Genomic DNA, 14485 nt, shown 5'->3' on the forward strand with positions numbered 1-14485 from the left:
GAGTCTGAATCCACATTTTTTTATTAGGTTATAGTAATAACTTTTATAACGTGATGTGTCTTTGCTCATAATTATTCAGTTCTAGCACTGATTTACATAGTAGTACTAAGCTAAGAAGAATGACTTATGTCTCAGCTGTCCAGGTTCATGGTAGGCGCGAGAGCCTGAAAAGTTAACAGGACTTCTTCAGTTCTTTTAGTTCTTAAAAAAAAAACCCTCTTTCTCATCATATCAATGACCGAGAAGACAGATGGTGTGAAACAGGAGTGAAAGAGGTTATCAATGTCCAATGTGAACAACCATCATTGAACAGAGGCGGTGACTTACACCAGCTTTAGCCACCTAAAATGCAGTCTTGAGATCTCTTCCCAGGATCTTCAATGAACACTCACACTATTCCTTAGGTGACCTCACATGGCAGAGTGGGGCAAGGTCTCACAGGGGGTTTCACCCTTAACCCCTGGTGATGGTAATGACCCACGCCTTTTTTCCACAACTTGGCTCATATGAGGACCCTCAGGATTACTTCCAAAACCCCACTAGGGTTTAAATACGTTGTTCTTTCTCCACTATTTGTTTTTAGAAATGAAGAAGCATCTTCAATGAGAGGTGAAACATCTTTTCTTAATATTTGTCTTTTTATAAAACTTTACAAAGAAAACAACTGTATTGCAGACTTCAGTTATGTTAATCTCGCATCATACTGGCAAAATCTTACCATTTACCATCAATGTGACAGTTCTGCGTGTTTGCTGACCTTGCAGTAAACCTCAGGCGTCAGCTTTGTGCTTCCTGCCATTTGCATTTGTCATTGTTGTGAAAGTTAGTTATGTAATTAAAAGGGAAAAAGGAACAAAAGGAGGGAAGAGTAAGACTAGTATGTACAAAGTGTTCTTTTTTGGGATCGGGCTGCTTTTGAAATCATAAGACAACACACACACACACGTAAGTATCTAAAGCAAACAGAGCAGAGCTACGTGACTGACAGGAGGAGTTGTGTGTACCAGCTGGACTGAAAGTTGCTGAAATCCATCTGTAACAACAGCCATCTGTCATCATGGTGTAATTATTCCTTGTACATTAATTTGAGAAAAAAAAAAAAAATAGTGTGAAAGGCCAAAATCAGGAAAAGCTGAATAACCAGACATAGGCCAGTGTAAAGTCCAAGTCTTTATTCATTGTAAGCAGTTAAATACATTTCATGATTCTCACACTTTCAAATATAATCCACCTGTTAATAAGACTTAAGAGCAGTGCATCGGCATATTTTCATAATGTTGTAAAAAAATAAAACCTGCAGTTTCTCCAGTTCTTCAAACAAATGCTAAAATGACTAACCGTTACATTTTACTGGTCCTACATATTATTCTCCCGTCCTCTCTCTGAGTGTAAGGAGTCAGCACTCACTTCTCAACAGTATATTTTTTCTGGCCTCTCCTTACCACACAGGGACCTCTGCTGCGCTGTAGCGTTGTCCTGTACACAGCTGGACTTCAGCTGGAACTTCACACTATAGTTTTGTATTTCATATCTCCTCTGAAAGAGCAGCATGATTAGTCAGAGGCCACAGTCCACCACTGATGCGCTAACCTAAGCCAAACATCAGGTAGATTTTCTTTGAATAGCTCTAAGTTCATCTTCAGTGTTATAAATATGGATTATAAAAAATAAATGCTTCATCATTATAAACCACAGAGCTTCAGAGTCAAACTGAACCACAGTTTTGCTTAAGAATAAAAGACAGTGACTAATAAATGGAGATAACCAGACAATTTAATTTGGCTGTTCACAGCCTTGAGCTTCATCCCATGTGTGTACCGCTGCAAATCTCCCAGGCAACAAAATGAATAAATTTTTAAGGCTGTTTGTCAAAAATATTTCAAAATGTAGTGCTACTCCTGGTTGATCCTACATTTGCTGAGTCCATGACACAAATGTAATTAAAAAAGACAAAAAGAGCCCACTCTGAGATGACTCTGTTTAAGCTCTAAGTCTTTTGATTTCTGTACTTCAACCGCTGAGCCTATTCTTCGTCGTCATCCTCGCTGATCTTCACCTTCACTCTGTGCCAGGCGTTACTCAGCAAGCCCCTCACATTCCAGATCGGACCGAATGTGTCCGGCTGCGTGTTGTAACTGTTGTCCACTGCCTTGCAAATGAGCTCCAGCTCTTGGGCCTCTGGAGGAAGAGGAACCGTTATCTCCCACAGCTTCCATGCCCAAGCTCGTCCTAGTGGGGGAGAAGTTTGATCTCCTTCCTTGTCGCTGCTCTTCAACTTGGCCTCCTTCCACGTCTTCCCTCCGTCCACAGAAACATCGACGCGTATCACCTCTCTGCCCCCGCCGCTCCAAGCGTAGCCCTTCACAGTCAGCATTTCTTCGCTGCGATCGATCACGGAGCCTTCTGCAGGTGTGGTAATGGCAGATTGAACAGGCAGCTCTTGGATGGCTGGAGCAGATTTGTAGTCCACTGTGTCCCAGTCTGTTCCAGGGGCGAAACCTTTGTAATCTTTCTGCTGCCAGTGGCTGCTGCTCTCCTGTGCACTGACTACTATTTTACCCAGCCACTTCACGTTGCGTGTGCCCACTACACCTGGTACAACCACACGAATGGGGAAGCCATGGTCGGCTGGAATATCCTTGCCGTTCATTTCATAGGCCAGCAGCACATCACCCTCCTCGCTAACTGCCTTATTTATAGGGATTGAAGCACCGTACGCACTCCCTGTTATTTCTTTATCCAGTCCTTCAAACTGAACGTGGCGAGCCCACTGGGCTACATCTGGCCCGTAACCTGCAGCCAGCAGGACATCCCTGAGCTTGGCGCCGCTCCATGTCGCATTACCAATGGCACCAAAGCCCCAGTTCAGTCCCTTAACCTGCCGGGTCTTATTCATCTCACTACGGCGGTTTCCTGCACACTGCAGGGTAGCTGTGATGGTGTGTTTGGGGAATCGAGTCTTCAACTCTTCTAAAGACAGTGTGAGCACTCCTCTGGGTAGCCCCTCCACATGTAGGCGATATAAATCGGGGTCCACCTGAGGAACCGGGAGGTGGTTTCTTTTGAAGAAGAAAGCAGTGGGCGTGATGTAGCTGTCAGCGAGGATTTCAGGCGGAGGTTCAGCATTGAAGGGCTTGAGGCTGTTGGTGCGCAGGGCAGGGTGACGCTCAGGGTCAGAAGAGTAGGGGTCTGATGATTTAAAAGTAGATTGCTTCTTCAGGTCTTCCGCTTTCAGCTCACCAATCTTGCATCAACCACAAACACAAAGATTTTATTAGACCAAAACTGCAACTGAACTTCTCTTCAGCTCAAGAAGCTAATAAAAACATCAGCCACACATTTTTTCCTCAGTGACCACTTGAGGGAGTGCCAGCATTCATCTTACAGCCATGAGGTTTTCCTCAGTATATAGTGTGCAGCAGACCTTTTCATATGTGTCTGCATTGAACAGAAGGGCAAGATGAACAGCATACATTTAAAAAGTTAATTTAAGGATAAATTCAAGCGATGTGCTGCGAAAGCTCATCAACCTCTGTTGCAATTTTTCAAAAATATCTAATGAACAGCATCTACTGTTTTATTATTATGTCAGCTTTTCTTTTGAGTGAGAACCTTATTAAAAGAAAGAGCTCTGCAAGCTTAGCAGTGGGTATGTCTGTGTTGATGTCAAATGAAAGGCTCACACATGTGTTGAGGTCTGCAGTTTGGTTTAAGTGCAAATTTCCACACAGCTATACTTTGTAATATCCCGTTTGACACAACTATTTCCACCCATAAGAAAGTTTTTTTTCCTGGTAAATTTCTATGAATAGCAGTGTTGCTAAAGCTTTTACACCCACGCTCCCCTTTAGCTAACTTACTACAGGGGTGATTATGTTAAACTCTAACCAAGCTCAGTGGTTACACCTGATCTTTTAATACTGAATAACAAACCCCAGTGCAGTACATTTTAACTCCTTAGTATGTAACAGCGCTTTAGTTAAATCAACAGAAACAAGCGGGTTTCTCACCTTATACTCAGAGAGGATTTCCAGCACATGCTCCTGATTGTGTACCGCATAAAGCGACCAGAAGGGCTCAATGGCACCACCTGCTGCCATCATGATTTTCTCCCCACCAGGGTGTATGGAAACAAACTCGGTAATGTCATAGACACCGCCTTGGTAGGTGACCCAAACGCCATCTTTCAGGGAGCGATGCCTTGTAACTTCCTCCTGGCTGATGATAGGAAGCGGGGAGCTCTTCTCTATAGCCTGCACAGAAAGAGGCATCAGGCATCAGTTTCTATCAAAATAGCAATAAACTAATGGTCATGCACAGACCTATATACTCCCTACTTATATTAAAAACACCAAAAAGTTCCCTGGGATGTCAAAAGAAGAAAATATATGAGCTTTCAACTTTTCAAATTTGAAGCGCTACTGCTGCTTACTACCTTAACATAAAACCGTGTGGCCTTTTTTATTTGACTAGATAAACAACCAGTAAGCAGCTCCTTGAGAGTTAGCACTGACTGCTTGCATACGAGCTTCATTAGGTACAGCCTAATTCCTGGAAAGACATCAGTTGACATTTAACTGTTAAAGTTAGAAAATGTCAGACTTGGCAGTTTGAGAAAATTATGCTGTCGGTGCTGTTAATCTGGTTGTACTGCTGAGAAAGGGTTTCTGTAACGACCGTGGACTTTGCAGGGCAGTGCTCTGTTTTTGCTTGACAAACTCTGAAGGTACAAAATCTGCTGATAAAGATTTTTGCTGAGACGGTGCAATTTTAAATTTTCATTTGCTGCTGTGGTTAAAAACATATGTCGTTAGCATAATTTAGCAAATTATGGCAAAAAAAAAAAGTGCATTAAACTTTAAAAAGAAAGTAAAAATGGACAGATATTGTCCGTTTGTAACCTTGTGACGGTGTAGACCATATGCTAGTACAGCCCCTGTGCCAGCCAGCAGTCCTGCCAGGACGTGTCTCCAGCTGGCACTGAAGCCATATTGGTGAAACCTCTGGTCATTGCTGCTGCTGCAGAGACGAACTGCACACGATGCAACTACAGGTGCCACCTGATTTCTGAGAACATTTTAAAAATGGAAATATAACTTTGACATATATATACACACACAGCAAAACCTACTAGTAAAATTCTAATGAGAATGAAAGTGAATGTTTGGTATGACCACCTTCATTCTTAAACATAGTCTGACTCTCTTAGGCAGCTTTCTTGTCATTTCATTAACTAGTCTTCAGAAGGCTAGGCTTCTTGAAGGACATTTAAAGCGCTTCTTTGGAAGATGGCTGCTCTTTGTTCGGTTCTCTGTCATAATGATCCCACACTGGGTCAGTAAAGTTGAGGTCTGAGCTCCAGGATGGCCAATCCATGACTGATGCATGCTTTTACTGCACTGGCAATGTGTTTGGGTTAAGCTGAAAAATGTTCTTGTCAATCAGACACTTTCCAGGTTTAAGGCACTTCTGCATTTTCTTTACTTTTTATTCACTGGAAGCTACAGCCATCATTTGTTTACAGATTATGCCTGTGACAGAAAGAAGAAGTGCACAATGCAAGACAAAAAAAAAAAAAACTAAGACATCCTGTAGTTGTCAGTTTTCTGTCAGTTTTAAATGTTCACCAGGAAAAACCTGGAATATATGTTGCTAATTGCTACTGTAGCACCAAAATAAAGTGCAAGCTTTTAGATTTATTGTACACTAAAAACGTAACCTAAAAACTCGTAACACTAAATTAATTTGCAGGTACACAGTCTGTTAACCAGAAAAAGTTGTCTTAGTGGAGCTCAGCTACTGAGCTACATCACAAGTAAAAATGAAGTAAATTATATGAAATAAACATTAGAAATACATTGTTATAATAATGTACCTGTCAATGCTGAGCGGGCCAATTGGATTCAGCCTGTGGCAGCGTCTGAGGAGCAGCATTGCATTGACGTTCTGACAAAGAAAGAGAAATAAAAAAATAAAAATAAAAATAAAAAAGCACATGAGCATCATCTGGTAGCTGATCATTATTTTTCCATCCACACTTTGTTAGCAGGTCTTAGGGGCAGATAAATGTACTTCTGAAAATGTCAGTAATGTGAAACATTTCAACAGAGTTCCCAATTTTTACTTGTATAATTCAATGTTGTTGCACTCCTCGAGAAACTCCAAACTGTGTGTACACTTACAGCCAATGGGTTTTGAGTAAATGACAAACAGAACTTTAAAATGTTTCCATTTCTAATCAACTGACCAACAAGCTGTTACTTCATCCTTCAAAAAAAAAAAAAAAATAGCCAACCAGCTGAGGGGGAGTGAGCAGGGAGGAGGGGAACAAGGAGGCCAAGGGTTCAATTCACTCTTGTATGTTGTCCAGCAAACAATAAAAACTGAGGAATAGAAGATTGACTAACCCGAGAATCGAGAACAATACCATACTAAACTAGAACTACCAACCAAAAACTCATTTACAGACCACTGATAAACCAGAAGATATCACATGACATAGCTGTGCTTTATCAGGTGATTACACATATCTTATCACAACAGCCATAAACATTACTTTGACTTATCTGACAGCTTTTAAAGAAGCAGCACAGTTACAGTCACTGAGGAAATTCAGATTTTCAAAGACTTTCAAGAATGACGTCATTAACTCCTGAATCTAACCACTTTCTTTTTTTTAACAGAAAGCGTTGTGCAACCACCGAGTCATGTGTTCACAAAGCTGAACAGAAGTAATGCCATGACCTCAGTCTGTCTCACTCAGAATGACAACTGAAAATTTCACTTTTTAGCAGAAACATCACCAAATCTAACCTTTCGGAGATGTTACAACTGAGCATATCACCATAAACACAACTGTATTGGTGTAAAATAACAACAGGGCTACAGAAAAACATCTGTGTGTGTGTCTAACCTGTAGAGTTAAGCTTACCTTATATTTTATCATATAAAGTATTGGGACCAAACTTGGTACAACGCTCTGCACGATTCTGCACTGTTGATTTCAACTACAAACCTGATTTGGACAGACTGTATTTAAAAGATGACACAGCTTTTACAGTGGTTCTGGTTTTAAATGTGGATGTATACTAGCAATCATGATTCTTGGCAACATATTACTTTATGAATGGGTGTAAGACGAGCGACATGCAGCAGTATTGTTACAAGTATGCTAACATGTGACAAAAGCACAATGATGCGGTTTTTGTTGGCACCCACAGCGATAAGAAAAAGATAAATAGATATAGAAAATAAATACATAAAACCTTGATTTATGATTTGTATTTATGATTTACTCCATCTTGAAAAACAGATTTTTGTTCATCAAAAGGCTTGAAATAACAAGAAAATGCATAAAATCCTGTTAAATAAGGTATCACAGACTCTTTGTGTCTGAATGGTGATAGATGGTGAAATATCCATATGAATTTATGGGTAGAAGTTCATAGGCCACGATGCAGGGTCTCACACTATACGGCCTGATACGACCTGAGTGCTCAAACTGTGCATTCATAACATGAAGCTTATCATACAAAATCTGTCTCTCGCTCTCCCTCTTACAGACACACACACACCACCACCGTCAACTTTGCTAAATTACTAATGAAAAACATTGACCAGGCAGCTGTGATTGAGCAGCAATGTCCATCCAGCTCTTTTCATGGTTGTTGTAGTTGTGATAATTTTGTGAGGCCACATTGAAAAGCCTCGGATACGGAAGCGTATCAATATAATATCACGTTATTACAATATACAGAATTATCACGTTCGTACAATATAAATATTATATAGGCTACATCGCAGCTCCAGTCACGCTTCCATCAATGTCTTTCTCGTCTTTTCCCAGAGTAACAGCCAAACAGGAGGATCTATTGGCTAGCACTGCTTAGCCTTGCACGCATTCTTATTTTAAACTTAACCCATATGGAAAAGAAATAGTAAAAACTTATGCGATTACTCATGAAAGTGGCCACTTTCATGAGTAAATTATATAAGGCTTACATGATTTACTCATGAAAGTGGCCATTTTCTCATTACTTTCATACATTTTAGTAAGTATCCAAAACATATAAGTTTCATTATATAATTTTTCAAGGGATCTTATATCCATTTTCACTCTTATATGCTTTTCATACAAGTTTCACACAAGACAGATACAAACTTTATAAGATTTATATATATCTTTTCCATATGGGTTAATCTGGAATTCATTGCAAACTGTTTGTGCGGGATATGAATGACAAGATTTTGTTTTTCTACAAGAGTTAGTAAAAAAACATCTCCAGTGTGATCGAATCTTCTTGCCAAACATCCACAGCTTTGCAGTGTATACAGCACTATAATGACCAGAGCTAATTCTTTTGAAAACCTTATATCTTTCCACAGGTCTCAACTTCATCAGACATCGCCTAGACAGAGCTGGATGAGGCCAGCGCAAAAAGCAGCCTAACCGACTAAGATGATGGATCCATGGGGTCAGGAAAGCCAGAAGCAGGGCTGGAGAGGTACCTTTCATGTCCATTCACTGGAGGTGTGGCTCTATTGCATGGTGTTCCTCACATCAAGAAGCTGTTGATCAAAATCAATACAGCTCTTCCTGCATCTGGAGCTTGTGAAGGACTTCTCAGTCATGCAGGACTCCTGTTCACTGATAAACAGTGACAGCTTCACAGCAAGAACCTTGAGAGCAAACTGCTGCTGAAGCTTAACCATCACCTCACTGAGTGAAGAAATGGCACATTTTTGCTAAATATGCAGAAATAGATGCACACCCATACAACTTATGGTAAACTGAGCTGCCTTGTATGTACATATGATGAAGATACCTCGTTCTAATGTTTTCTCTGAGGCTGCTGTGCCATTTGGAGCAAAAATGAATATAAAGTTTACAGCATATCTTGTCACTGGAAATTGTTTGCACTGTTTATATATTTATATTATTTACTGTAGGTATTGGTGAAAAAAGCTTGTTTGAAAAATGTTGTGAAAATCTGAAATCTTGAAATTAGAATTGTTGTGCCTTATTTTGTTGATTTTTACATATATTCCTTTTGAAAATACTAAAATTTGTATATTTATTTATTGTTTGTCTGATAGCATTTATTTATAAAAATCCGACATTTCAAACAGTTACTCGCTACTTGCGTAGTCTTTTCACCAAGTACTTTTTTACTCTTACTCGAGTAACTTTTTTGAAGACTACTTTTCACTTTTACTTGAGTAATAATATTTTAAAGTAATGCTACTCTTGCTTGAGTACAATTTTTGGATACTCGACCCACCTCTGAAATTCAACCACAATCAGTAACCACAACCACAGACAACTTCCCCCAGCACAGCCTGCCAGGGCAGAGCTCAGTCGCAGCTCTGAATGGTGAAAGGACGAATGAATAAATGTATGTTACAGCCTTACCAACTGATCTAATCAGTCACCATCAGCATTTATATCATCCAGTAGATGGAATTTTAAAAAGAAAGGGATAGGATAAACGCCAATCACCCATGTTATGAGTGTTAACATTGCGTAATTTGTCCAGCCTTGGCTTGGATTTTACCATCTTTGGTAAAATCTTTGGAAAGCAACAACAACAACAACAACAACTGATCCCAGCAAGGTCGGGCAGAGCATAAAGGAGTAAATAACAACACACAAATGTTATGTAAATATGTGCCTCGAAGAAAAAAAAAAATATTGGCCAATATATTGGAATACTGAATTTACAAATCAACAAAATCTGCAAAATCCCATATTTGGTCGGGTTCAACATTTTTTGTAAAGTGCTAAATCACCTTGTTTCTGTAGTATCTGCTAGTATCTGCATGGTGTTCCTCAAAACTAACACTATGGACAGGACATACTTACACTTCATATGTTACACTTCATAAAGTAAATTACATGTATTAGCAGACTTATATAAAATGTATGAAACTAAAATGAAAACAATATAAAATCCTGCATTTCAGAAAAAGTAAACTTAAAGGACAATATGTACTTTCAAAACAACCAAGACAGAAATAAAATACAGAGGAATGTCCTTTTTAGTTTGGTCAAACCTGGCAAAACAACCAGCATGGACAACATCATCATAATAATAATACCAAAAAAGGAGTATGAGGGCACAGAAGCTCCAGGTCCCTGCTGGTTCACGCTGAGTACACATTAGCTAAACCGGTTAGAGGCTTCTGATGACAAGCGAGGGAAAAATCTATTAAAAATCTTCACTGACTATTTTATATTAACCACAGCGAACCAAGGCGGCAATAATCCTAACGAATTCAACACAAGCACAGTTTTAATTTAAATTTTATTTTATTTTTTTTAAAAATGGCAGCACTTCAATGTCTACGTAACAAACATGCCGGCGTTGCGCTTCATCACCATCCTCACGGCTAACCTAGCTAACATTTCAGTTAGCAAGCATGCTTCTTGTAGCCCTTCCTCACCCAACTTGTAAATAAGTCTTCATGAACAGAAGAAATCAGTTTTCTCCCGCTTTTTGGTCCAAACCGCAGCGCACTCACCTCTCTTGTGTTTCTGTGTGCAGTGTTCTGTGTTGCTCAAGATGCCCGAAGGACAGCTACCCTGTGGATCTCTGAACTTACCCACCTACCCACCCACCCACCCACCTACCACACACACACACACACACACACACACACACACACACACACACAGTGAACGAGGAACGTTCAAGAAAGCTACTACTTCATCCACGTAATGACAGCACAGGGCACGCTTCATCCGCCGAAATAATTAATAATAAAACTAAATTTTGAATATTCTGTCTTAAAAATAAAACAACTTCACTACTAACTGTCTAACAAATAAAACACCTTTTTATACCTTTAATTAACCATGTACACCTCGTTATTATTTTTTTGCTGCAAAATATAAAACATTTATTAGCGTATTATCATATAGTTATTAATGTGATATCAACATCTATGGCAGAATTTTACATAACAGGCATTATAAACAATTTGCTAAATTGACTGTGCCAGCAGTGACTTTAACACGCTCAGCTCTAGTTAAATGACCAGATAATCCTGAACGCACCTGAATGACAGGTTAAATACTAACTGGTATGCAAAATACAGCTTGTCCTCCACACCAAAAATTGAGATAGAGCAAGAGAACAGAAAACACAGAGACCACACCCTGAACAAATGCACAAATGTAGAAGCCACGAAAAGCCTTCATGCGCTGCTAAAACGAGCAAATATAATGAATGGGAACAGCCTCACTTTCACAGAGACAAGAAAGCTCTGAAGGAGCTGCTAATGTTCCAGACACAAGACTAACTGAATGTATTGTTTCTTCAATCAGCACAGCAGTTTTCCGCTTGCTCATGTAACCGAGGACAAGGGATGAGTAAACGGGGCAAAGAAATAAATTGATCATTTATTTATTACATGAGTTAGACATACAAATAGTTGGGTTGCGGTCACGTGGTTCTGATGACGTGCGGAGGCAGCGCGATTTTTGAGTGGAGGGCGGAAGTAAACATGGAGGACACTGTGGAGAGTCAGGAGAGCAGCTATTGTGCAACTTTAGACCCCGTTTCTCGGGAGAGATATAAACAGATAGTTAAAAAATATATCGGACGTGATCCGTATTCTTTGAAAATGTCCGAATACACCACAGAAGTAAAGGATTTGCCTACTATCGAGGCTGTGGATATCACCAACTACTTGGTCCTCCAGACTTCTTACTACACTAGGCAGCAAATGAAAGCTTTCAAGAGTCTGGAGGCGTACAATTTTTTTGTCAGCGGGTGGGTCCACAACCTTGGAACAAAACGTCTCCGTGATGGATACAGTTTGGTGTTTGCAAGGGTGAGTGTTTGTTCTTATATTGCTTTATCTTAAACACGCTAACAGTTAGCGGTAGCGGCTTTAACGTCAACAAACATGCCACATCCTTAGGACTTCGTTAGAGTGACAGTTGTTTGTTTCAAGGTAAACCATTCTCAGAGGTCTAACGAGACACCTCTGAAGACTTGGGTAATTGCAAAGGAGGATGGAGAAGTGATTGCAGCTCATTGCAATTGTATGGCAGGGTTAGTAGCCTAATTAAGTAGGCTCAAATCCGGGCTCCCAGCCGTCTGTTGCATATCCAAAATAGCCTCTGCACATCGATGCTGTTCTGCCTTAAGCTTCATTCTTTTCTCTCGTTTGAGAACTGATTCCGATCTGGGTTTTCGTTCGTAGCCGAGATTGACCGTCGGAGCCCAGTCCTCCGACTCTTCGTCATCCAAAGCACTTGGGCAGCCTATAGTCCCAATCAAGTCAATATTAGACTACTAACTTAAAAGCACTAAGTAAACGAGAATTTAACGACAACCTAATGCTAATAAGTTCGTTTGCAAACATAACATTACCTCTGACGAAGTGGTCGCTGCAGACACGGGCATTGGCAGACTCTGCTCCTCCCGACTGTAAACGTAAATTTAAAATCCATTTTTTCCTACGTTTTTCGGTTAGAATTTTCCATTTTTCTCCTCTTCGTTGGGCTATTTTTGGTACCCTAAAATACCGTTTATCAGTTTCTCGGGTCGACCTACTGGAGCATCCGTAAACACAACAGGACATAGGCATTTTGCGTACTGTCTGTCTGTGATTTTGCGCTTATCTTTTTCACTTCCGACCGCCAGTCAAATTTCGCGCTTTACGTCGACGTCACGTCTACGTCAAATGAAACCTAGCTATTCCCAGTCATTTCCAGACAGGACTTACAACACATCCTGCTGATATCCCAGAGCACATGAGACTTACCACACAAACTGTGCGAAAATAACAACACTGCAACCCGTCACACCCCGCTTAGCGACACTGCAATCGTGGCACACACCGCAAACAATTCGGGTCTCAGCGCAGCTGGGAATCAGTGCTATGCATGGCCTGCGATCTGGGAGATAAAGGGAAGTGGCACAAACAATTAAAAAACAAAAAGGGGGATTAGTCCGCCCTTACACAACTTACTCTCAATCAATAACCGCCTTTACGGCTGGACGGACTAACCAAAACAAAATTACAAATCAATCAAAAGAACGAAAAAAGGACGAAAAAAGGACAGCAGAGACAGCACAGCTGAAAAACAAACAACATTATCAATTAAAATATTACCCAATAAAATATAAATTTTATGAAACCATTCAAAATCATGAAGCTAAAACAAACACTCAATATACCTACAATATTGATCAGTTTCCCTGCGCGCAGTCGATCTAGGGCTTGATCAATTCTTCTATTAAAATTCGTGGTCACACCAGAGGCGGAGCCAGACATTTGAAACACCCGGGGCTTAGCCCTAAAGGGTAGTATGCATGTGGGATTTTTTTTTTTTTTTTTGGGGGGGGGGGGGTTAGAAATGACTGAAAGATTAATTGGCTTTGTTTTGAGTTTTGTTCAAAAAAGAATGACTTCATATAGGGAAAATATATATCACATGTGCAGGACACCTTAAACTAGTTTTTTAATTAAGCAGCAAGGCAGAACAAAGTCTGGCTGTATCAAGACACGAGGACTAAACCCCAATTCAACCAGACCCAGAACTGATCCTGAATTAAAACAGGACTACAACAGTTCAAAATCAGGGCTACTTGGGACTTAACCAAGACAGAACCAGAATCAGAACTAGATGATAGTAGCACTAAAAATCATCATAGACCTGCACTACACTTATTTTTTTAATTCTACCAAAGTACAATATTTAGATTGAGAAAAGTTTATATAATTATTTAGCCTTGTTGTGCAAACAAGCTGCATAACTTAATAAATACAGAATTTGAAAAATAACAAACCTAAAAAGAAACACTAGGTACGAGATACATGAGTACCTATGATACGGTGATACTTGTGGTAAACGACCATTTGACTAACATGTGTGTCTACCTGCTCTTGTTCATCTCTGTTCTGTTCCCATTCTCCTCTCCCTCTCTCTCCCTCTCTGTTCCTCTCTCTCCCTCTTTGTGCTGACAATCATCAAATCTACAGTTGAAACCAGATATTTACGAACTCTTCAGATCAAAACACTTCTTTTAAATTGTAACATCAAATCAGACTAAATGTTTATTTTTTTAGATTGATAAATATAAAAAACATATTTGTTAACTTTAAGAGTAAAGAGAGAAACTATCTGTATTTCTTAATTGTAAATGGCACCAAATTGTATTCAAACTTGAGCCACACTTATGGAGCTCCACAATTCTTTTCCTGGTGTTTTGGTTGATATCTCTTGATTTTCCCATTTCAAAGAAACAGGCTCTGTGTTTTGCCTTATATGCATCCACAGGTGTGCCACCAATTTACTCACATGGACTCTACTAACCAATCAGAAGCTTCTTCAGCTCAGAATGGAATCGACTGGAGTTTTCTTATTAATTAACAATAAATTTAGTGTACATGTACTCCTAAATTTGATGAAAGTGATAAAAATAGAAGCTCTGTCTCTTTTTATTCTGACATTTAACTAATTCAAAATATA

The 14485-nt window shown here is 39.7% G+C and overlaps 1 protein-coding gene across 2 annotated transcripts; it reads right to left on the bottom strand.

Annotated features, from left to right (window-relative positions):
* Positions 1-1157: 1157 nt before the first annotated feature.
* suox (sulfite oxidase) lies at positions 1158-12693 on the bottom strand. 2 transcript variants are annotated; one of them, XM_080890460.1, is made up of 5 exons: positions 12381-12693; positions 5876-5946; positions 4902-5067; positions 4011-4253; positions 1158-3244 (listed from the first exon to the last, which is right to left on the bottom strand). In XM_080890460.1, exons 1-5 carry the CDS (start codon positions 12411-12413, stop codon positions 2024-2026), a joined length of 1734 nt encoding a protein of 577 aa, XP_080746586.1. In that variant the 5' UTR covers positions 12414-12693; the 3' UTR covers positions 1158-2023. The 2 variants fall into 2 exon arrangements, with proteins under 2 accessions (XP_080746586.1, XP_080746587.1); XM_080890461.1 differs by lacking the exon at positions 12381-12693 and adding an exon at positions 10522-10606.
* Between the last annotated feature and the right edge of the window lie 1792 nt (positions 12694-14485).

The sequence above is a fragment of the Rhamphochromis sp. 'chilingali' genome (genome assembly GCF_963969265.1).
Source record: "Rhamphochromis sp. 'chilingali' genome assembly, chromosome: 9".
Taxonomy (NCBI): domain Eukaryota; kingdom Metazoa; phylum Chordata; class Actinopteri; order Cichliformes; family Cichlidae; genus Rhamphochromis; species Rhamphochromis sp. 'chilingali'.